Source organism: Schistocerca nitens, chromosome 3, assembly GCF_023898315.1.
Source record: "Schistocerca nitens isolate TAMUIC-IGC-003100 chromosome 3, iqSchNite1.1, whole genome shotgun sequence".
NCBI lineage: Eukaryota > Metazoa > Arthropoda > Insecta > Orthoptera > Acrididae > Schistocerca > Schistocerca nitens.
The window spans coordinates 861,125,990-861,145,608 of NC_064616.1; the positions used below are offsets into that span (position 1 = coordinate 861,125,990).

General features: G+C 43.4%; 1 protein-coding gene across 1 annotated transcript in view; it reads right to left on the minus strand.

The window, feature by feature from the left end:
* The window catches only part of LOC126249791 (nose resistant to fluoxetine protein 6-like), a 341,698-nt gene that overhangs the window by 35,172 nt on the left and 286,907 nt on the right, over positions 1-19,619 (minus strand). The window contains exons 10-12 of the mRNA XM_049951478.1: positions 17,748-17,827; positions 2,135-2,230; positions 153-282 (exon numbers count right to left, since the gene is read on the minus strand). Coding sequence (XP_049807435.1) covers positions 153-282; positions 2,135-2,230; positions 17,748-17,827 — 306 coding nt within the window. The remainder of the gene's footprint in view (positions 1-152; positions 283-2,134; positions 2,231-17,747; positions 17,828-19,619) is intronic.

A 19,619-nucleotide genomic window follows, 5' to 3' on the forward strand; every position in this document is an offset into this window, starting at 1 on the left:
GTTTCTGACCAAAACCGGTTCTACAGTTAAAAATAAATTATACAATAGCTTCACGTGTTACAATATGGTATTTCTGAGATATAATCCTAATTTGATTCTAGACGTATTTCTTGATTTACAGGATACTCTGATGCCACAGCGCAGCTTCTCACCTTATGTATGCGAATTTTGCAGTTAGTCCTGTTCAGCAGATATCCGACGCACATCCCAATAACGTAAGGTCCCAGCCTGGTCCAGGGCTTGTCGTACAGCTCGTCGAATAGACCGAGAGGTTGATCTATGCTAAAAAAATATGTTCTTGAGGTAGCTGCATAAATAACAGATTATTTTGAGCAATAAATGAGACACTGTGTCTAACAATGGAGAGATTTATAGCAGAATAGCCTCAGCATCAAAAAATTACGTGCTCCATTGTTCGAATCTTGGCTATTTTCTCATTAATACTTCTTTTCAGGAAGTCAGAAAAGTCATGACTTGTTTGTCTCGGAATGAATATCCGTCGATGGTTTCCAGACACTATTTTTAGTGCATAAGGTAAGGTATATTACCAGCATTTGCGTTATGAAGTGAATGACAAATATTTTCTATGAACAGTTTGTTTTTGTAGCTTCTCCCTTCATTTAAGAACATAAGTCTTGGAAGAGCCATGTTGGATCAGTATTTTTCGTACGATTAGAAACAGGAGCAGTTAACGAATTGCACGACTACTTGGACAGTGAGTTTATTTTTTATTATTAGATTATTTTAAATATGCTGCTTTCAGATAAATGATACATTGAAAAGACAGTCAAAAGGTGAAATTTTGTTAATTATTGCAAAGATATCTAAAACCATTTCCGTAACCTTGAAGCCAACGTACTAAATTCACTGCCGAGCCAAGACATTATGACCACCTGCTTAATAGCTAGTTTGTCCGTCTTTGGGACGAAATACATCACTGATTCTGCTTATCACCGATCGGACAGTTTGTCGGTAGGTTTTTGGAGGTATGTGGCTTTAGATGTGTACGCACAGGTCACGTAATTTCGCGTAAATAACGGGCCGCTGATTTGCGTACGCGGTGATGGTGCCCCATAGGATTTACAGCTGGTGAATTTGGTCCCGGAGACATCAACGTGAGTTCACTATAATGCTCCTCAAACCACTGCAGCACGGTTCTGGCTCCTAGACACGGACAATTATACTGCTGAAAGATGACATCGCCGTCGGGGAAGACATCAAGCATGAAGAGAAGCAGGCGCTTCGCAGATGTCAGGGTGTCTTCGATTACTACCACTGGTCCCATGTAAGCGCAAGAGAATGTCTCCTATAGCATAATACTGCTCCAACCAGCCTGCGACCGTGGCGCGCTGCATGTTCCGAGCCGGAGTTCACCTCGATGACGGCGTTTGTGGAGACGAACATCATCGACTTAGTGTAGCAAAAATGTGATTCACCCGAAAAGCCGACACGTTTCCAATGATCCACCGTCGAGTCCCAATGGCCCCGTGCCCACTGCAATCGTAATTGACGATGTCGTTGAGTCAAAATGTGAACACGTATGGGTGATCTGCAGCGGAGCTCCATGTTCAACAATGTACGATGAACCGTGTGCTCCGGAACACTTGTGCGTGCGACAGCATTGTGTTCTTTCCGATAAATGTCACAGATCACCATCTATCCTACTTTACAATGCAGATAACACTCCGAACCCCAGTTTCTGGGAAGAGTAATGGAAATCCAACCATTTAGCGCCTAGTGTTAGTTTCCCTGTCCTACCTTTTTCTGTAGACGTTCACGACAGTAGCACGTGAACATTTGACCAGCTTCGCCGTTTTCGAGATACTCCTTCACAGGCTCTACGTAATAATAATCTGCTCTTTGTCAGGACCCCTTATTTCAATGGATTTTCCCATTTATAGCCCGTATTTTCGCTAGGGTGATCTCCCATCCATGTCTCCTCCGCTTACACACTTTTGTTACCGCTTCACCTGCCAACGTCACCAGGTAGATTTCATAGTAGCGGTGGGCAGTGGTCATAATATTTTGGCTTGTCAGAGCATTAGTAGGTGCCGTGCTTGATTAATTACATATAAAGCTATCACAACAAGCATCTCTTACAATCAAAAAAATGTGAGTCTCTAACTTTCCTTACCTTGGTGTGTGATTCGTGTTAAGTGTAATCACCGCAGTAGTAATCCAAGAACAAACGAGCAGTGTGAACATCGTAACAACGGCTGTCTTGAAATATCTGCAACAGAGTCAAACAATGCACATAACAAAGAAATTGAAAAATACACAATAACAAAGAAAGTGGGAGAGGATGCTTAAAATTACAGTAAGTGCCACGGCAATGTTTTGAATTAACGTGTGGTGCGCTGTGGAAAGCATGGCAGCTTGCAGCATAAAGTTATGATACAAAGAAATACATTCAACTGTAAAAGTTATGGGTGATGTTTCGATTACAGCTCGCCAAATTCCGTTGAAAATCACTAGTGCTTGTGACTTTTCTCTGTTGATGATGTAAGGAGAGATGGTTTCTGTAGGACAGTGACGAATAAATCTCATTACTCCTGCATGAGACAATGGGAAGCCGGAGATTAAAGAAAAATTGAAATTGTTTTTGCCTCATAGCATCTAATGACGATTTGACATTCATGACCTTTCCATGAGATGTGTAATATAATTTCTGTTTCGTCTTGCATTCCACATCCCGGGAAACGTCAGTGGGTGCTAATGGAACATTTAACAATCAAACCGGCAATATGCTCACTTGCCGACACCAGACAGTCAAATGGTCGATGGGTGAAAGTTTGTCTACGTATAAAATTAATAAAGTCTCATCCATACTCACTTTTGACCAATTCAGTACTTAAATGTTGAGGATTAAAAGCTAAATCCATTTATGACTCTAAAATATATGCACATTTTCCTTGTGTTTCGTGGTGGCGGCTTTCACTTGTGTGCATCCCTCTGATGGCGAACAGTGCATTCTTTCAGCCGAATATTGGTGACAACTAGTCTTATATGGGCTCTTTTAGACATTGAAGGCGTTAGGGACCTAAGATGATATATGATCGCGCAACAGCCACCCGTGAATAAACAAGATTGCTTGGAGGAGGGTCAAAGGTGAATAAATTCCTATCGAACAGATAGTGGATCGCCTCAGACCGACAGTACTATTCAATGTTTCTAAGTCATCCATTTGATTTGATCCATTACGTCGTCAAAATAGCGGACATAAACTGCTCACTCACTGAAATGCAGCACATTTAAACTATGCGCTTCAACAAAAATTGTACTTATAATCATAACATCACATTCGTAGGATTCGCCAGATTGCAACCGAATTGTCACATTCCTACCTAATCTAAACATCGTGGTGCGCTAGACATCAAGCTGTCACCACAATATACACTATGTGATCGAAAGTATCCGGACACCCCCAAAAGCATACGTTTTTCGTATTAGGTGCATTGTGCTGCCACCTTCTGCCATGTACTCCATATCAGTGACCTCAGTAGTCATTAGACATCGTCAGAGAACACAATAGGGCGCTCCGCGGAACTTACGGACGCCGAACGTGGTCAGGTGATTGGGTGTCACTTGTATCACCCGTCTGTACGCGAGATTTCCACACTCCTAAACATTCCTAGGTCCACGGTTTCCGATGTGATAGTGAAGTGGAAATGTGAAGTGACACGTACAGCACAAAAGCGTTCAGGCCGACCTTGTTGTCGGCCGGAGTGGCCGAGCGGTTCTAGGCGCTACAGTCTGGAACCGCGCGACCGCTACGGTCGCAGGTTCGAATCCTGACTGACTGACAGAGACGGCCGACGGTTGAAGAGGGTCGTAATGTGTAATAGGCAGACATCTATCCAGACCATCATCACACAGGTATTTCAAACTGTATCAGGATCCATTGCAAGGACTATGACAGTTAGGCGGGAGGTGGTAAAACTTGGATTTCATGGTTGAGCGGCTGCTCATAAGCCACACATCACACCGGTAAATGCCAAGCGACGCCTCTCTTGGTGTAAGGAGTGCAAACATTGGACGATTGAACAGTGGAAAAACGTTGTGTGGAGTGAAGAATCACGGTACACAATGTGGCGATCCGATGGCAGGGTGTGGGTATGGCGAATGCCCGGTGAACGTCATATGCCAGCGTGTGTAAAATGCGGAGACGGTGGTGTTATGGTGTGGTCGTGTTTCTTTATGGAGTAGGCTTGCAGCCCTTGTTGTTTTTGGTGGCAATATCACAGCATAGGCCTACATTGATGTTTCAAGCTCCTTCTTGTTCCCACTGTTGACGAGCAATTCGGGGATGGCGATTGCATCTTTGAACACGATCGAGCACCTGTTCATAATGCACGGCCTGTGGCGGAATGGTTACAAGACAATAATATCCTTGTAATGGACTGGCCTGCAGAGGGTACTGACTTGAATCCTATATAACACCTTTGGGATGTTTTGGAGCGCCGACTTCGTGCCAGCCCCACAGACCGACATCGATTCCTCTCCTCAGTGCAGCACTTCGTGAAGATGTGCCTGCCATTCCTCAAGAAACCTTCCAGCACCTGATTGAACGTATGCCTGCGAGAGTGGAAGCTGTCATCAAGGCTTAGGGTGGGCCACCACCATACTGAATTCCAGCATTACTGATGGAGGGCGTCACGAACTTGTAAGTAATTTTCAGCGAGGTGTCCGGGTATTTTTGATCACATAGTGTATATTCCACAAAATAATGTAGAAGCAAAATAAATATTTTCCAAGTTCTGTTCTATCTCTGTTAGCGCACTACGTCGTCATGCACCACATCTTTACCTCACGCGTTATAGCCGACATCCGATACCCATCATTTAACCAACTCCATTATGTGCAGAGACAATCGATGTTTGAAAAGTACCCTGCAATCGTAGCCAGTGATCGAAATGTATCCACATTCTTCTCGCCTCATTGGTCCAAGCGAACTAGTCCATCCTTCAAGGGTCCGATCGCAGTAGTCCTGCATCCGTGTTAACGACCGTGCTCCGTGGCCCGTCGTTAGCAGAGGTACTCGTATAGCGCGGTTTCTCTTGAAGAGAGAGGTCTGAATAGTATGTCAGTTCACACATTGTTTTTCAACTGTAAATTTTCCAGAGATCGACAGCACAATACGAGCCACCCTTTGGAAACCCCTGGAATCCACGCGTTGTTGGACATGGCAGTGTCTGTGGTACACGAACCGAGGTATCATCCGTAGATCTTTGCCACTGTTTCTCCAGAAATGTCCAATGCGTGCACAACTTGGGGGGTTGGAATGTGCTGTGTATTTGGTATCGATCTCCTAACAACGATCAGATGTTCTGAGCTCTCATGTCTTGCTCATCGTGTGGGGATTGTCACGCACTCGGCCTGTGCTAGACCTGTCAACAACACAGTCACTAGTCGCACTGATCTCTTTTGTTGCCAAGACGAGAGAAACGTTATGCAATCTGTCATTAATTATCCGTCAGATAGTTATTGTTGCATGCGTAACAAGCCTAGACTAAGATGTATCAGTAACGTCTTCGATGCAGTCCACACACTGTTATCTGCCCTAACATCTGTATCAGAAGTTGTGCAAAAAATGTATTACTGAACTACTAAATTCCGAGAATGATATTCGCTGCGGAGCTCGGTTACAAATCTCTGTACTAGAAGAACTTATATTTTAATACTCAGAGATGAACATGTAGATTATTAGTATTCGCCGACATGTTACAAAGGCCTTCCAGCAGGGGGACTGATGACCTCAGATGTTAAGTCCCATAGTGCTTAGAGCCATTTGAATTTGAACATCTCGGTGGGAAGTCTGCGGCTTGCTCAGCATCTCTGAGCGGAAGTGTAGGTTGACAGTATCAAGTCATGGTGTCGTAACCGATCTGAACAGTAGAAGTTCTGAATCTGTGTAGGCATCACTCTTGGTGAAAAGACTCTCCTTGCTTCCTGCAGCGAAGTGTTTCGGTTTTACAACTGTGTTACGTAATAATTCACTTTTGTTATTTGGGACTCGCTGTGCAAAATATGTCCTCTAATGAAGTGATTATTATGAATATCAGCCAGCTACAATGCTTTTCAAATGGGTTTTATTTACATGTAACGTAAAAACACCAAACTCTTCTAATCATAGTTACACGACATTAGATATAAAGAGCAGACCAGGGCAAGTGAAACCAACCAATCCCCATTTTTTCAATATCTACATACAGAAAAACACGATGTAAAACCCATAAGCGAAGCTCTATAAATCCTCCATAGTACGCAAAAGGAAATGGAGGTATATTCACATGCATACAGCAACCCCACAAATTTACTGAATGAAAAAACCGACCTAATGCACAGAAAGCGCATAGAAAACTTTGTTCACATTATAAAGCAAGAAAACGGATAAAGTAATAAATCAGAGACATTAAATAATGCATATCCATAGCAACAGCGATAGCAACATGAAGAGTATACAACACAGACATAACACCAAGAAAAAAAAATCACAAATCATTGACAATAACAATATTATTACGAAAAAATAAAAATATAACACAAAAATTTCAGTAAAACTAAAACAAATTCCAGGCAAAAACACAATTAGAACCAAACCTATAAAAATAATAAAAAGGCAACAAAATTTTCACACTCCACTTACTTATAATGGTAGCTATGTAAACATGTAATACCACTGATACGTGTCCAACGTATATCTAAGGAGAAACTAATAATTCTAAAAAAGGACATTGTATCAACGATATTAACTGTAATGTGAAAACACCGAACGAATGTATTATAACTTTTCTGATCATAGTTACAGACCATTATATTAATACCGTCACTTACTTACATATTTGCAGAGCACCTGATGGTGGCAATATACCGGAAAATTTGGGAATTTGTGGTAAGTTCCTATGGGACCAAACTGCTGAGGTCATTGGTCCCTAGGCTAACGCACTAAGGATCCTAGACACAAGTGAGACTAATCATCGCTGCAATGCGAGACCTATGGGTGTGCGTCTGCGTTATAAGGGAATGTTTTCAGTCGGGGTTTACTGTTTAGAGTGTATAATAAATCGGCAGAAACTCTAGCTGGATTCGACGGGTGTCGCTAGAATACTTCCGCAAACTTCTATGTAACAAAATTCCGTGATGAAGGCATGCGTGGAAGTTTCATGCGAGGACTTCAGACATACTGCTGGGTAGCTCACAGGCGAATCCCGTAGCGCGACTAACAAGGGGAGGCCGCCAATTGTGAAATTCAGATTCGATTCATACTGCGCATAATAAAAGCTCATGGCCAGAGGTGCACCAAGATGCACTTCTCAGCCGTTGTCGAGAAAATCGACAGTTAAAAGAAACCGTTGCGGTGAAATACTCTCTACGATTAATAGTTTTCCCCAGCGCTCGGGTTCGTAATCCGAAGGTCGCCGGATCGAATCTCGCGCCATGCAACTTTTTTTTATTAGTATTTGTTTTTTGTAATTCAAATGTGATGTGTCGGCAGAAGTGCCAACACCGTGTTGTTTGAGGAAGCCGAAATGCACGCTATAAGCTCACGCAGGATGGCGTGAGGTCTGAAACAGGATACTTAATGAATGCTATAAAGAAAAGTACGTAGCTTCTGGAATACTTAACTTTAATCCACAATTGGTGAACATTGGTCTTGTTACTGTACATGCTTCATTAGATACATAGCAAAGGATAAATGGCGCCTTGCTAGGTCGTAGCAATTGACTAAGCTGAAGGCTATGCTAACTATCGTCTCGGCTAATGAGAGCGTAATTCTCAGTGAACCTTTCCTAGCAACGTCGGCTGTACAACTGGGGCGAGTGCTAGTAAGTCTCTCGAGACCTGCCGTGTGGTGGCGCTCGGTCTGCGATCACTGACAGTGGCGACACGCGGGTCCGACATGTACTAATGGACCGCGGCCGATTTAAAGCTACCACCTAACAAGTGTGGTGTCTAGCGGTGACGCCACAAAATATATATATATATATATATATATATATATATATATATATATATATATATATATATATATATATATACATTATTATATATATAAAATTCCCGGCAATCAGTTGCAACAATTAAGCATATAATAAGTTGTTGAAAGTCGTTTGTCGTGGAAAAACTGGCGACTTCGAACATGACTATGTTTTGCGCAAACAAAGTTGTATTTCACAAATGTTATTAATTATCTTATTGTCTTCATAATGTTTACCACGTATAGTTAACGGAAGACGTAGAAACGATATTCCGAAACGAATACAAGTCAAACGTTCGGATTAGAATAGAGACCCCACGATATATATATATTTGAATTACAAAAAACAAATACTAAAAAAAGGTTGCATGGCGCGAGATTCTATCCGGCGACCTTCGGATTACGAACCCGAGCGCTTACCCTTGCGCCACGACGCTGTGGAAAATTATTAATAGTAGAGAGTATTTCACCGCAACGGTTTCTTTTAACTCTCTCGATTTTCTCGACAACGGCTGAGAAGTGCATCTTGGTGCTTTGCCACATTACACCTCTGGCCATGAGGTTTTTGTTGTGGCGTAGTAAGACAACCACGCCACTTGGAAGTAGCCGAAAGGCACGCGCTAAGCTCACGCAGATGGGCGTGAGGTCTGAAACAGGATACGTAATGAATGCTATAAAGAAAAGTACGTAGCTGCTGGAATACTTAACTTTAATCCATCCTTGTGGTACATCGCTCTTGACGATACAAGTGAGACTCTTTAGATACAAGCTATGTAATGCTAATGGCGCCTTGCTAGGTCGTAGCCATTGACTTAGCTGAAGGCTATTCTAACTATCAGCTCTGCAAATGAGCGAGGCTTCGTCAGTGTGCACCGCTAGCTACGTCGTCCGTACAACTCGGGCGAGTGCTAGTAAGTCTCTCGAGACCTGCCGTGTGGTGGCGCTCGGTCTGCGATCACTGTCAGTGGCGACACGCGGGTCCGACATGTACTAATGGACCGCGACCGATTTAAAGCTACCACCTAGCAAGTGTGGTGTCTGGCGGTGACACCACAGTTTTATTATGCGCAGTATGAATCGAATCTGAATTTCACAATTGGCGGCCTCCCCTTGTAAGAGTAAAAACGGAAAGCCAATTAGCTTGTGTGCCGACTCTGCGTGCTGTCCAGCGCAGCTACACTCACATACGAGTGCGGACAAAGAACGCTGGTTAGCCTGCTGGTCGCGGTCCAGCTGCGCCATTACGGGTAGAACTCCAAGCGCGCACCGTTATCTCTGTAGGCTTTCTCACACGATTTTACAGAAACTATTCATCCAAAAAATTTGATTTTGTGCGCTACGCACAGCTTTATGTGTCATCTTCATGGTGATGTGCCCATCATCTCGCTAATATTCATACTTATTGTGATATTGTCATTTGGGTAAAGTCCACAGCTCGTAGTGGCTAGCGTTGCAGCCGCTGGATCATCGAGTCCCAGGTTTGATTCCCGGTCGGATTTGGGATTTTCTCTGCCCAGGGACTGGGTGTTTGTGTTGTCCTCATCACTTCATCATCATCATCATCCGTAACAGTGGCTACATTGGACTGTGTAAAACTTGGAGCGTAAATATTGGGACTTTGTACGGGCGCTGATGACTGCGCAGTAGAGCGTCCCACAAAGCAAACATCAACATCATCATTTGAGTAAGTCGTTGCCTGAAATTCTAAAAAGTTTGCAATGAAGAATATGGATCGCCACGATTCTGCGTTTGGTGCATACACCATATATTACACAGAATGAAATTTAGTAACATATTGAATTTTTCTTTAGACTTGGGGAGGAGGTCTCTGTCTGTCTCCAATCTCGAGAAAATGGAATTATGTAGCATACGCACTTCCTACCGACCGCGCCGGAGAATGAAATATTCATAACATACTTCGTAGCCGGCCGGGGTGGCCGAGCGGTTGTAGGCGCTACACTCTGGTACCGCGCGACCGCTACGGTCGCAGTTTCGAATCCTGCCTCGGGCATGGATGTGTGTGATGACCTTAGATTAGTTAGGTATAAGTAGTTCTAAGTTCTATGGGACTGATGACCTCAGTAGTTAAGTCCCATAGTGCTCAGAGCCATTTTGAACCATACTTCGTATCTCCTAAACTGTACAAGATACTGATACGAGATTTTGGCAAGTGATACCACGCAAAAAGGAGAGTATTTTGCTGTATGGTTAACACACATAAGTTTCTTATCTGCAACGAAATAGCAGAATTTATGGTTTTTATTTTATTTTTCCGATCTAGGACTATAATTCTTTTTGGCAGTCTTCGACAGCTACTGAAAAGCGAAACTGCTGGTATGAAAATAAAAACGCAAAATTTCTTATCTTATATTACAGTAAATGACAGTGAGGTTTACCGTAAGGCGACCACCTTGGTCGCCTATTGCTTGTTTGATAAAACACTCTCTTTCAAGATTCTATTGCAATAGCTACTACAAGGTGAGTTTGTGCAATTTATTCCGTGTTTTGACTAAAAAAAGAAAAAGAAAATTAAAGTGTCAACAGGAGAAGTACAGCCGTTCCTCACAACTGATGAAGCTTCTTCATATGATGAATTGTTAACGATTCAGACAAAAACAAACCGCCAATTCTGTTGCAGTTTTGGCAGAATTCTGTAACCCAGCGTATTTTTAACAGTGAATGACTGAAATGGAAACTTACCAAAGGATTTTCTCCCTGTTCATCTGAGAAAATGAAAATAATTCGCAGGAAATTTTGTTCATATCCCCATTCAGAGTGAAGTGGTGAACTTCCCCATTATAATTATATATTAATGTGTTAAAGATAGATTATACATATTTATAATTTATTTTAACCTCAATGAGTAGTCTCAAGCGGTTCATTAATTTTGAAAGAAAGTAATATTTAGGGCCATCGATAGCTGGTGAAACGAGATTTGCTAAGTGAAGAAATTAGATGTTTATTTTCGTATCGAGAATGTACTCCTTGGTAAGCTATTGCCTGATTTTTCTTCAGTTCCTCTCTTAATAAAGCACTGTTTCAGGAAGTTTAAGATACAAGAAGAACCATTTGTTAAGTTTCAGTACCTCCTGTTCCTTATTAAAAAGACGTTGGGTTACAGGATGACTCTGAAATTGCAAGAAAAGAAAAAGGAACGATTCATTGTGGTGTGACTTGTTAACGTTCTCTCTTTCCGAAAAGCGACATGAGTGGCGATTTTTGACTAAAAAAATTAATAACTGAGATGAAAATGAATAGCCAATTCTGTTGCAATTTCAAAGGAATCCTGTAACCAGTGTATCTTTAATAGTGAACAGCTGGAACTGAAACTTACCAAAGGATTTTCTTTCTACGCCTCAATAATGTTTGACATATGAAAAAGTACAGCAAATACCATACTATCTATCTGTTCCTATCCCTGTACAGAGTGAGGGAGTGAATCTTCTTACTACTAATACTTTTTAATGGTTGGTTGGTTCGTTGGTTTGTGGAATTGAAGGGACCAGACTGCTACGGCCATCGGTCCCTACTTTTTAATGCATCAGTGATATTGCCTTTCACGAATAATTCGCAAGGTTCTGCAAGTCTTCACGGCTTCAGAGTTACGAAAGGGTTTTATTGGGTCTGTTCTACTCTACAGAAAAAATGCAGTATTGTTCTACTAGGAATATATAACAAACTTAATGCCTGTGTGTCTGAGAATAAGAATGTTACAACAACACGATAATCAAATTAATTTATTAACTTCTTGATACTAATCATTAACGTTAAAGTAAATCATAAGTATACGTGACATATCTTTAACACATTAAAAGATAATCATGGTGGAGAAGTTCACCACTTCACTCTGAATGGGGATAGGAACAGAAATATGATTCACTAAATACTGCGAATTATTTCCATATTTCTCAGATGAACAACAGGGAGAAAATCCCTTGATGAATCTCCACTACTCCAGTCACGAATAATGACAACAACTGGGAGAGCTGTGTGCTGAACACATGCCCCTCCATATCCGCACCCATTTATGCCTGTGGGCTGAGGATGACACGGCGGTCAGTCGGTACCATTGCGCTTCAAGGCCTGTTCGGACAGAGTTTCTAAGTCATCATTCCAGACGTTCACTATTACAAATACGGTAAGTTACAGGATTCCACCAAAACTGCAACAGAATTGGCGATTTATTTGTTTATCAATTGTTAACAACTTCTCCTATGAAGAAGCTTCATCAGTTACGACAAACGACTATATTTCTCTTGTTGACAGGTTTAATTTTTTTTTCCAAAACAGAGTACAAATTGCGCAACTATTCTTGCAATAGCTATTGCGACAGAATCTTGAAACCGAGTGTCTTATTAAACAAGCAATAGGCGACCAAGGCGGTCAGTACCTTACGGTAAACCTCATTGTGTCGGTTTGCAGTAATATAAGAAATTTCACGAATTTTTTTTCCTAACAGCAAATTCGCTTTTCAATAGCTGTCGAAACGGCTAAAAAATTTACAGTTGTTGACTGAAAAAATAAAATAAAAACCATAGGTTCTGCTATATCGCCGTAGGTAAGAAAGTTCCATTTGTTAGCCATATAGCAAAATTCGCTCCTCTTTACGTAGTATGACATACGAAAATCTCATATTCATATCTTGAATGGCTTAGGAGATATGAGGTATGTTATGTATATTTCAGCCTGCCGGTGTGGCCGAGAGGTTCTAGGCGCTTCAGTCTGGAACCACGCGACCGCTACGGTCGCAGGTTCGAATCCTGCCTCGGGCATGGATGCGTGTGATGTCCTTAGGTTAGTTAGGTTTAAGTAGTTCTAAGTTCTAGGGGACTGATGACCTCAACTGTTAAGTCCCATAGTGCTCAGAGCCATTTGAACCATTTTTTGAATATTACATTCTCGGGCGCGGGCAATCGGAAGTGTACGCGCTACATAAATTCCATTTTCTCGAGACTGGAGACAGAGACCTCCTCCCAAGTCCTAAGAAAAATTCAATATCTTACCCAAATTTCATTCGCAGCAACATATGGTGTAATATGCACCAAACTCAAAATCATAGTGACCCATATATTTCGTTGCAAACTTTTTTGAATTTGGCGCAGCGTCTTACTTCAATGAGAATATCGAAATTTTGGGCACTTCACCATGAAGCTCAGCGCCAACCGGTGCGTCAAAAGCAGGCAAAGAATGTCTCATTCATTACGGCTCGCCAGCAGGCGCGAGCGCACGTCGGTCGCCGCTGCCACCCAGATGCCATTGTGTGCTGCCTCATTAGATAACGAGGAAATATCTTTCGTGCTGGCTAAAGCCACCTCGCGCTGGGTTCCCCTACGTAGGTAACCCGCTTTCTTTCTGTGTGCACCCTAATGCTCACTGCGTTCTTGCTCTTGAGACGTACCAATATTACGACTTATTTAGTGAGATATATTATCAGTCATAAGATTATGTAATTACAAATTTCGACCGTCTAGTTAATGACGGTTTCCTAAGTTGCTGATGCCTGACAGATCGCTTTAATACACAGTAACGCATTTTATGTCCAAGGGTGATAAAATGATTGGAAATTTCGTAATTAATGAATTGTCATTGATATACACTCCTGGAAATTGAAATAAGAACACCGTAAATTCATTGTCCCAGGAAGGGGAAACTTTATTGACACATTCCTGGGGTCAGATACATCACATGATCACACTGACAGAACCACAGGCACATAGACACAGGCAACAGAGCATGCACAATGTCGGCACTAGTACAGTGTATATCCACCTTTCGCAGCAATGCAGGCTGCTATTCTCCCATGGAGACGATCGTAGAGGTGCTTGATGTAGTCCTGTGGAACGGCTTGCCATGCCATTTCCACCTGGCGCCTCAGTTGGACCAGCGTTCGTGCTGGACGTGCAGACCGCGTGAGACGACGCTTCATCCAGTCCCAAACATGCTCAATGGGGGACAGATCCGGAGATCTTGCTGGCCAGGGTAGTTGACTTACACCTTCTAGAGCACGTTGGGTGGCACGGGATACATGCGGACGTGCATTGTCCTGTTGGAACAGCAAGTTCCCTTGCCGGTCTAGGAATGGTAGAACGATGGGTTCGATGACGGTTTGGATGTACCGTGCACTATTCAGTGTCCCCTCGACGATCACCAGTGGTGTACGGCCAGTGTAGGAGATCGCTCCCCACACCATGATACCGGGTGTTGGCCCTGTGTGCCTCGGTCGTATGCAGTCCTGATTGTGGCGCTCACCTGCACGGCGCCAAACACGCATACGACCATCATTGGCACCAAGGCAGAAGCGACTCTCATCGCTGAAGACGACACGTCTCCATTCGTCCCTCCATTCACGCCTGTCGCGACACCACTGGAGGCGGGCTGCACGATGTTGGGGCGTGAGCGGAAGACGGCCTAACGGTGTGCGGGACCGTAGCCCAGCTTCATGGAGACGGTTGCGAATGGTCCTCGCCGATACCCAAGGAGCAACAGTGTCCCTAATTTGCTGGGAAGTGGCGGTGCGGTCCCCTACGGCACTGCGTAGGATCCTACGGTCTTGGCGTGCATCCGTGCGTCGCTGCGGTCCGGTCCCAGGTCGACGGGCACGTGCACCTTCCGCCGACCACTGGCGACAACATCGATGTACTGTGGAGACCTCACGCCCCACGTGTTGAGCAATTCGGCGGTACGTCCACCCGGCCTCCCGCATGCCCACTATACGCCCTCGCTCAAAGTCCGTCAACTGCACATACGGTTCACGTCCACGCTGTCGCGGCATGCTACCAGTGTTAAAGACTGCGATGGAGCTCCGTATGCCACGGCAAACTGGCTGACACTGACGGCGGCGGTGCACAAATGCTGCGCAGCTAGCGCCATTCTACGGCCAACACCGCGGTTCCTGGTGTGTCCGCTGTGCCGTGCGTGTGATCATTGCTTGTACAGCCCTCTCGCAGTGTCCGGAGCAAGTATGGTGGGTCTGACACACCGGTGTCAATGTGTTCTTTTTTCCATTTCCAGGAGTGTACATGTCTTTCCAATACTTCACTAAGGCTAGTATGTGTGTGTGAATTATAGGGAGCAAGATGTGTTTGATAATGTGATTAGTGTCTTTCGGTTAAACAACGTAAGTATACACTCAACAAGAATCATTCAGATACAGAAATGTCACTGCCGTGTTTCGACAAAATAAAGAACGTAAATTATAAGTTTATCTGATGAATAGGTAGCAGGTTTGCCAGATTAATATTGACACTAAAACACTTGTTACTTTTCAGAAAATGATGGTTGTGCGTCACATGAGAATGTGAAGGTGAGATCAATAGAAATCCAGTTTTCCTCCACTCGTCTTAGAATATTAAGGAAAGCGGTAACTAGTTCTTTGTAACCAGGAAGACAAGAAGGTTTCTGGGTAATACACAGCTACAGGTGATTCAGATGCCCCTACCGATGTCGTTTTATGTAACCCGCAGTGCTGTATCTGGCCTTAAAAAAACCACGCACAAGCTTTTCATATTCTCTCGAAACCACCCACAATGCTTCCATATTCCTTTACTCGCTAGGCGAAACTCTTAGTCGTACAGAAAAAATGAACGGGACCTTTTTTATAGTAAATTTAATGTAAGATTTTGAACTGGAGCACGTTTTCGCTAGAGGCCGTAGTTCAAGAAAAACGTGCAAAAGTGACCTTCAAACGCAGCCTCACTCCCACACTGAGGCCCCACTGGTCAAGGTTTCTAGTATATTGTGCATGGCACTCCCTCCAATCACTGTACTAAAATTTGCTGCTGCACGAATTACTTCTCACATACGGCATTCTTTGGTCTTCATCGACAATCCTTGCTACGCCACCGGCTTAGTCGACCACTTAAAAATTGTGACACTGACGTTTATGTAAATTTTACCTAACAAATTTGCGAATTTTAGCAGCATAAAAGCCGGCCGGTGTGGCCGAGCGGTTCTAGGCGCTTCAGTCTGGAACCGCGCGACCGCTACGGTCGCAGGTTCGAATCCTGCCTCGGGCATGGGTGTGTGTGATGTCCTTAGGTTAGTTAGGTTTAAGTAGTTCTAAGTTCTAGGGGACTGATGACCCCAGAAGTTAAGTCCCATAGTGCTCAGAGCCATTTGAGCAGCATAAAAAAAAATAGTTACGTCGTTGTTCTCGTCAAGCCTTCTGACTACGAAACTACTGTGCTTCTAAGGGTTACATTTGTATCGAATTGTCAATGTAATTAGTTTTAGCGTAACGTTTACAAAAGCTGTTTATCTTTCATTAACCTTACGGAACGCTTGAATTAATAATGTTAACGAAATAGCCGACTATGCTGGTGACGCAATAGCCCAATTAATAGAGACCAAAAACGGTTGAATATCGGGAATATTTCTCGTAGTCCGAAATTTTTGTGCAGTGGTAGGAGAGAGTGCCACGTACAGCATACTAGAAATCCTGACAGGCGAGGGATGAGTGTGGGGGTGGAGGTGCGTTTTAAGGTCACTTTTGAACGTTTTCCTTGAATAACTCTAAAACCGTGGCCCCCAGCAAAAACGTACCCTAGTACAACATTTACCTACAATAAATTTCCTACAAAAAGATCCTGCCCATTTTTTATGTGGAACTAACAGTCTGCGCGTAGCTAACGACAGAATATTAAAATCCCCCTCGTAATTGTTGAAGGCCAAGTAAAGGATTGCAGGTTACATGAAACGACAACGGTAAAAGAATCTGGATCACACTGTATAAACAGGGTTATTACAAATGATTGAAGCGATTTCACAGCTCTACAGAAACTTTATTATTTGAGATATTTTCACAATGCTTTGCACACACATACAAAAACTCAAAAAGTCTTTTTAGGCATTCACAAATGTTCGATATGTGCCCCTTTAGTGATTCGGCAGACATCAAGCCGATAATCAAGTTCCTCCCACACTCGGCGTAGCATGTCCCCATCAATGAGTTCGAAAGCATCGTTGATGCGAGCTCGCAGTTCTGGCACGTTTCTTGGTAGAGGAGGTTTAAACATTGAATCTTTCACATAACCCCACAGAAAGAAATCGCATGGGGTTAAGTCGGGAGAGCGTGGAGGCCATGACATGAATTGCTGATCATGATCTCCACCACGACAGCTCCATCGGTTTTCCAATCTCCTGTTTATGAAATGCCGAACATCATGATGGAAGTGCGGTGGAGCACCATCCTGTTGAAAGATGAAGCCGGCGCTGTCGGTCTCCAGTTGTGGCATGAGCCAATTTCCACGGGCTACGCGTGAAACTTGCCCGCACGCGTTCAACCGTTTCTTCCGCTCACTGCAGGCCGACCCGTTGATTTCCCCTTACAGAGGCATCCAGAAGCTTTAAACTGCGCATACCACCGCCGAATGGAGTTAGCAGTTGGTGGATCTTTGTTGAAATTCGTCCTGAAGTGTCGTTGCACTGTTATGACTGACTGATGTGAGTGCATTTCAAGCACGACATATGCTTTCTCGGCTCCTGTCGCCATTTTGTCTCACTGCGCTCTCGAGCGCTCTGGCGGCAGAAACCTGAAGTGCGGCTTCAGCTGAACAAAACTTTATGAGTTTTTCTACGTATCTGTAGTGTGTCGTGACCATATGTCAATGAATGGAGCTACAGTGAATTTATGAAATCGCTTCAATCATTTGTAATAGCCCTGTAGATAATATATGTATATATATCTTTATTAAAGTACTAAACTAGCATTGAGAGAAGGAACAAGCGAAATGGAAAATTTTAATTCGTTAAAGCGCTAAAGGTCACTTACACTGAAGACACAAGCAGCAGCATCATTCCCAGGGCGTAGAACTGGGTGTCGTTCGCCAGGTACCAACTCCAGATCATGCACTGCACATAAACAATCATACAATGGTGTATATTTCTACAGTACACAGAACATATTAAGACATTAGAATAAAACCTTCTACCGCCATACTTGAAAGAAGAAGTAAATTTCATTTATTTTTACAATTTCTTACAGTCGACAATATTCATCTTCAATTCACAGCTAGATGAGCCTCATATTCTATGCAGGCAGGACTACGACCCGCCCTCTAGTTTTACTTCCGCCAGTACCTCTCTCCTACCTTCCATACTACGGAAATGCTAGACTAGCGCTACCGGAAGAGGTTGTGGAGAAATGGCTTAGCTCCAGCCTAGGAGATCGTTTCCAGAATGGACCTTTCACTCTACAGTTGCCTTTTGAGACGAGGTCCGGTTCTAGTACAACTTGACAATGGACGTATCTACGTGTGGAAACTCCGAGGAGAACGAACGTTGCCAGATTACGTTCGCCATCGTCACGCAGGCCCAGCAGCTGGCTTTACAGTCTGGAGTGCAACTGGTGCACAACACGATCACCGTTAGTGCGCATAGGAGGTAGTTTGGACAGCAGCCATTGCATTCATGATGTGTTATGTTTGGTGGCTGTGCTCTATCTTCGAAGTCTCTCAGACGTTATCCTACAACAAGATTGCGCATGACCACATATTTCCCGTGCTGTCGTTGTGGTATCAACGTTCGATACCCCACTTGTTAGGGGTTGCAGTTATCGACCGCGGTCCGTATTAGTATCGTTGGCCCCGCGAGTCGCGACTAGCGCCGCTACGTGGCTTGTATCAAGGTTCTAGCAAGCTCTCGTCCATTCTTGCTCGGGACGTCAAGTAGTAAAGTAGCATAGCCTTCAGCTGATAGTAAGTAACCTCTAACAAGGCGCTTAGTAACTTACGACCTAAGCGAGGCCTCAATAGATATTTATTTATAATTATATGTATGCAGCCAAGAAGAATCCTGTACAACCAGTTAAGTACAATATATATTATTTTTTACCAACGACTTCTAATTTTTTTAGTCGTTGCAGATCCAGACCATGCAGCCAGCACCTTATCGACGTTACTGACAAACCTGCTGTGATTTCTATGTTTCTATTTAGTCTTGGCCACCAGTCAACATTGGCGACGACTCGTTCGTCGTTATCATAATAGTCCTGACCTATCTCAATAGAGAGGGTGTTCGACTGTTGCCGTGGACTTCATGCTCTCCAGGTCTCTCATCCAATGAAAACATCTGGTTATGGCTTGCCGAGAGACAGCCTCTTCGAATGAAGAATTCTGGCACAGAGCCCAAGTAGCATGGAACAATGTATCCGTATCTGATAGCCAAGCTCTGTTCAACTCACTGCAAGGCGGAGTTAGAATCACTGTTTCTGTCAGAGGAGGCAACTCAGTATATAAATTTCTCAAAAAAATGGTTCAAATGGCTCTGAGCACTATGGGACTTAACATCTATGGTCATCAGTCCCCTAGAACTTAGAACTACTTAAACCTAACTAACCTAAGGACATCACACAACACCCAGCCACCACGAGGCAGAGAAAATCCCTGACCCCGCCGGAATCGAACCCGGGAACCCAGGCGTGGGAAGCGAGAACGCTACCGCACGACCACGAGATGCGTGCATAAATTTCTCACCACCTATATCCCAAATCCTAACAATAAAGAAAATTTCGTTATAACCTATGCTCCCTCGTGTTGTAATTTTAGTGGCTAGTTGTATATTAGCAATAGTATGGAGGATGTTACATATGAAATTACCAGCAGAAAATAACAGATGACGTTATACAAGGCAGAATAATTCAATT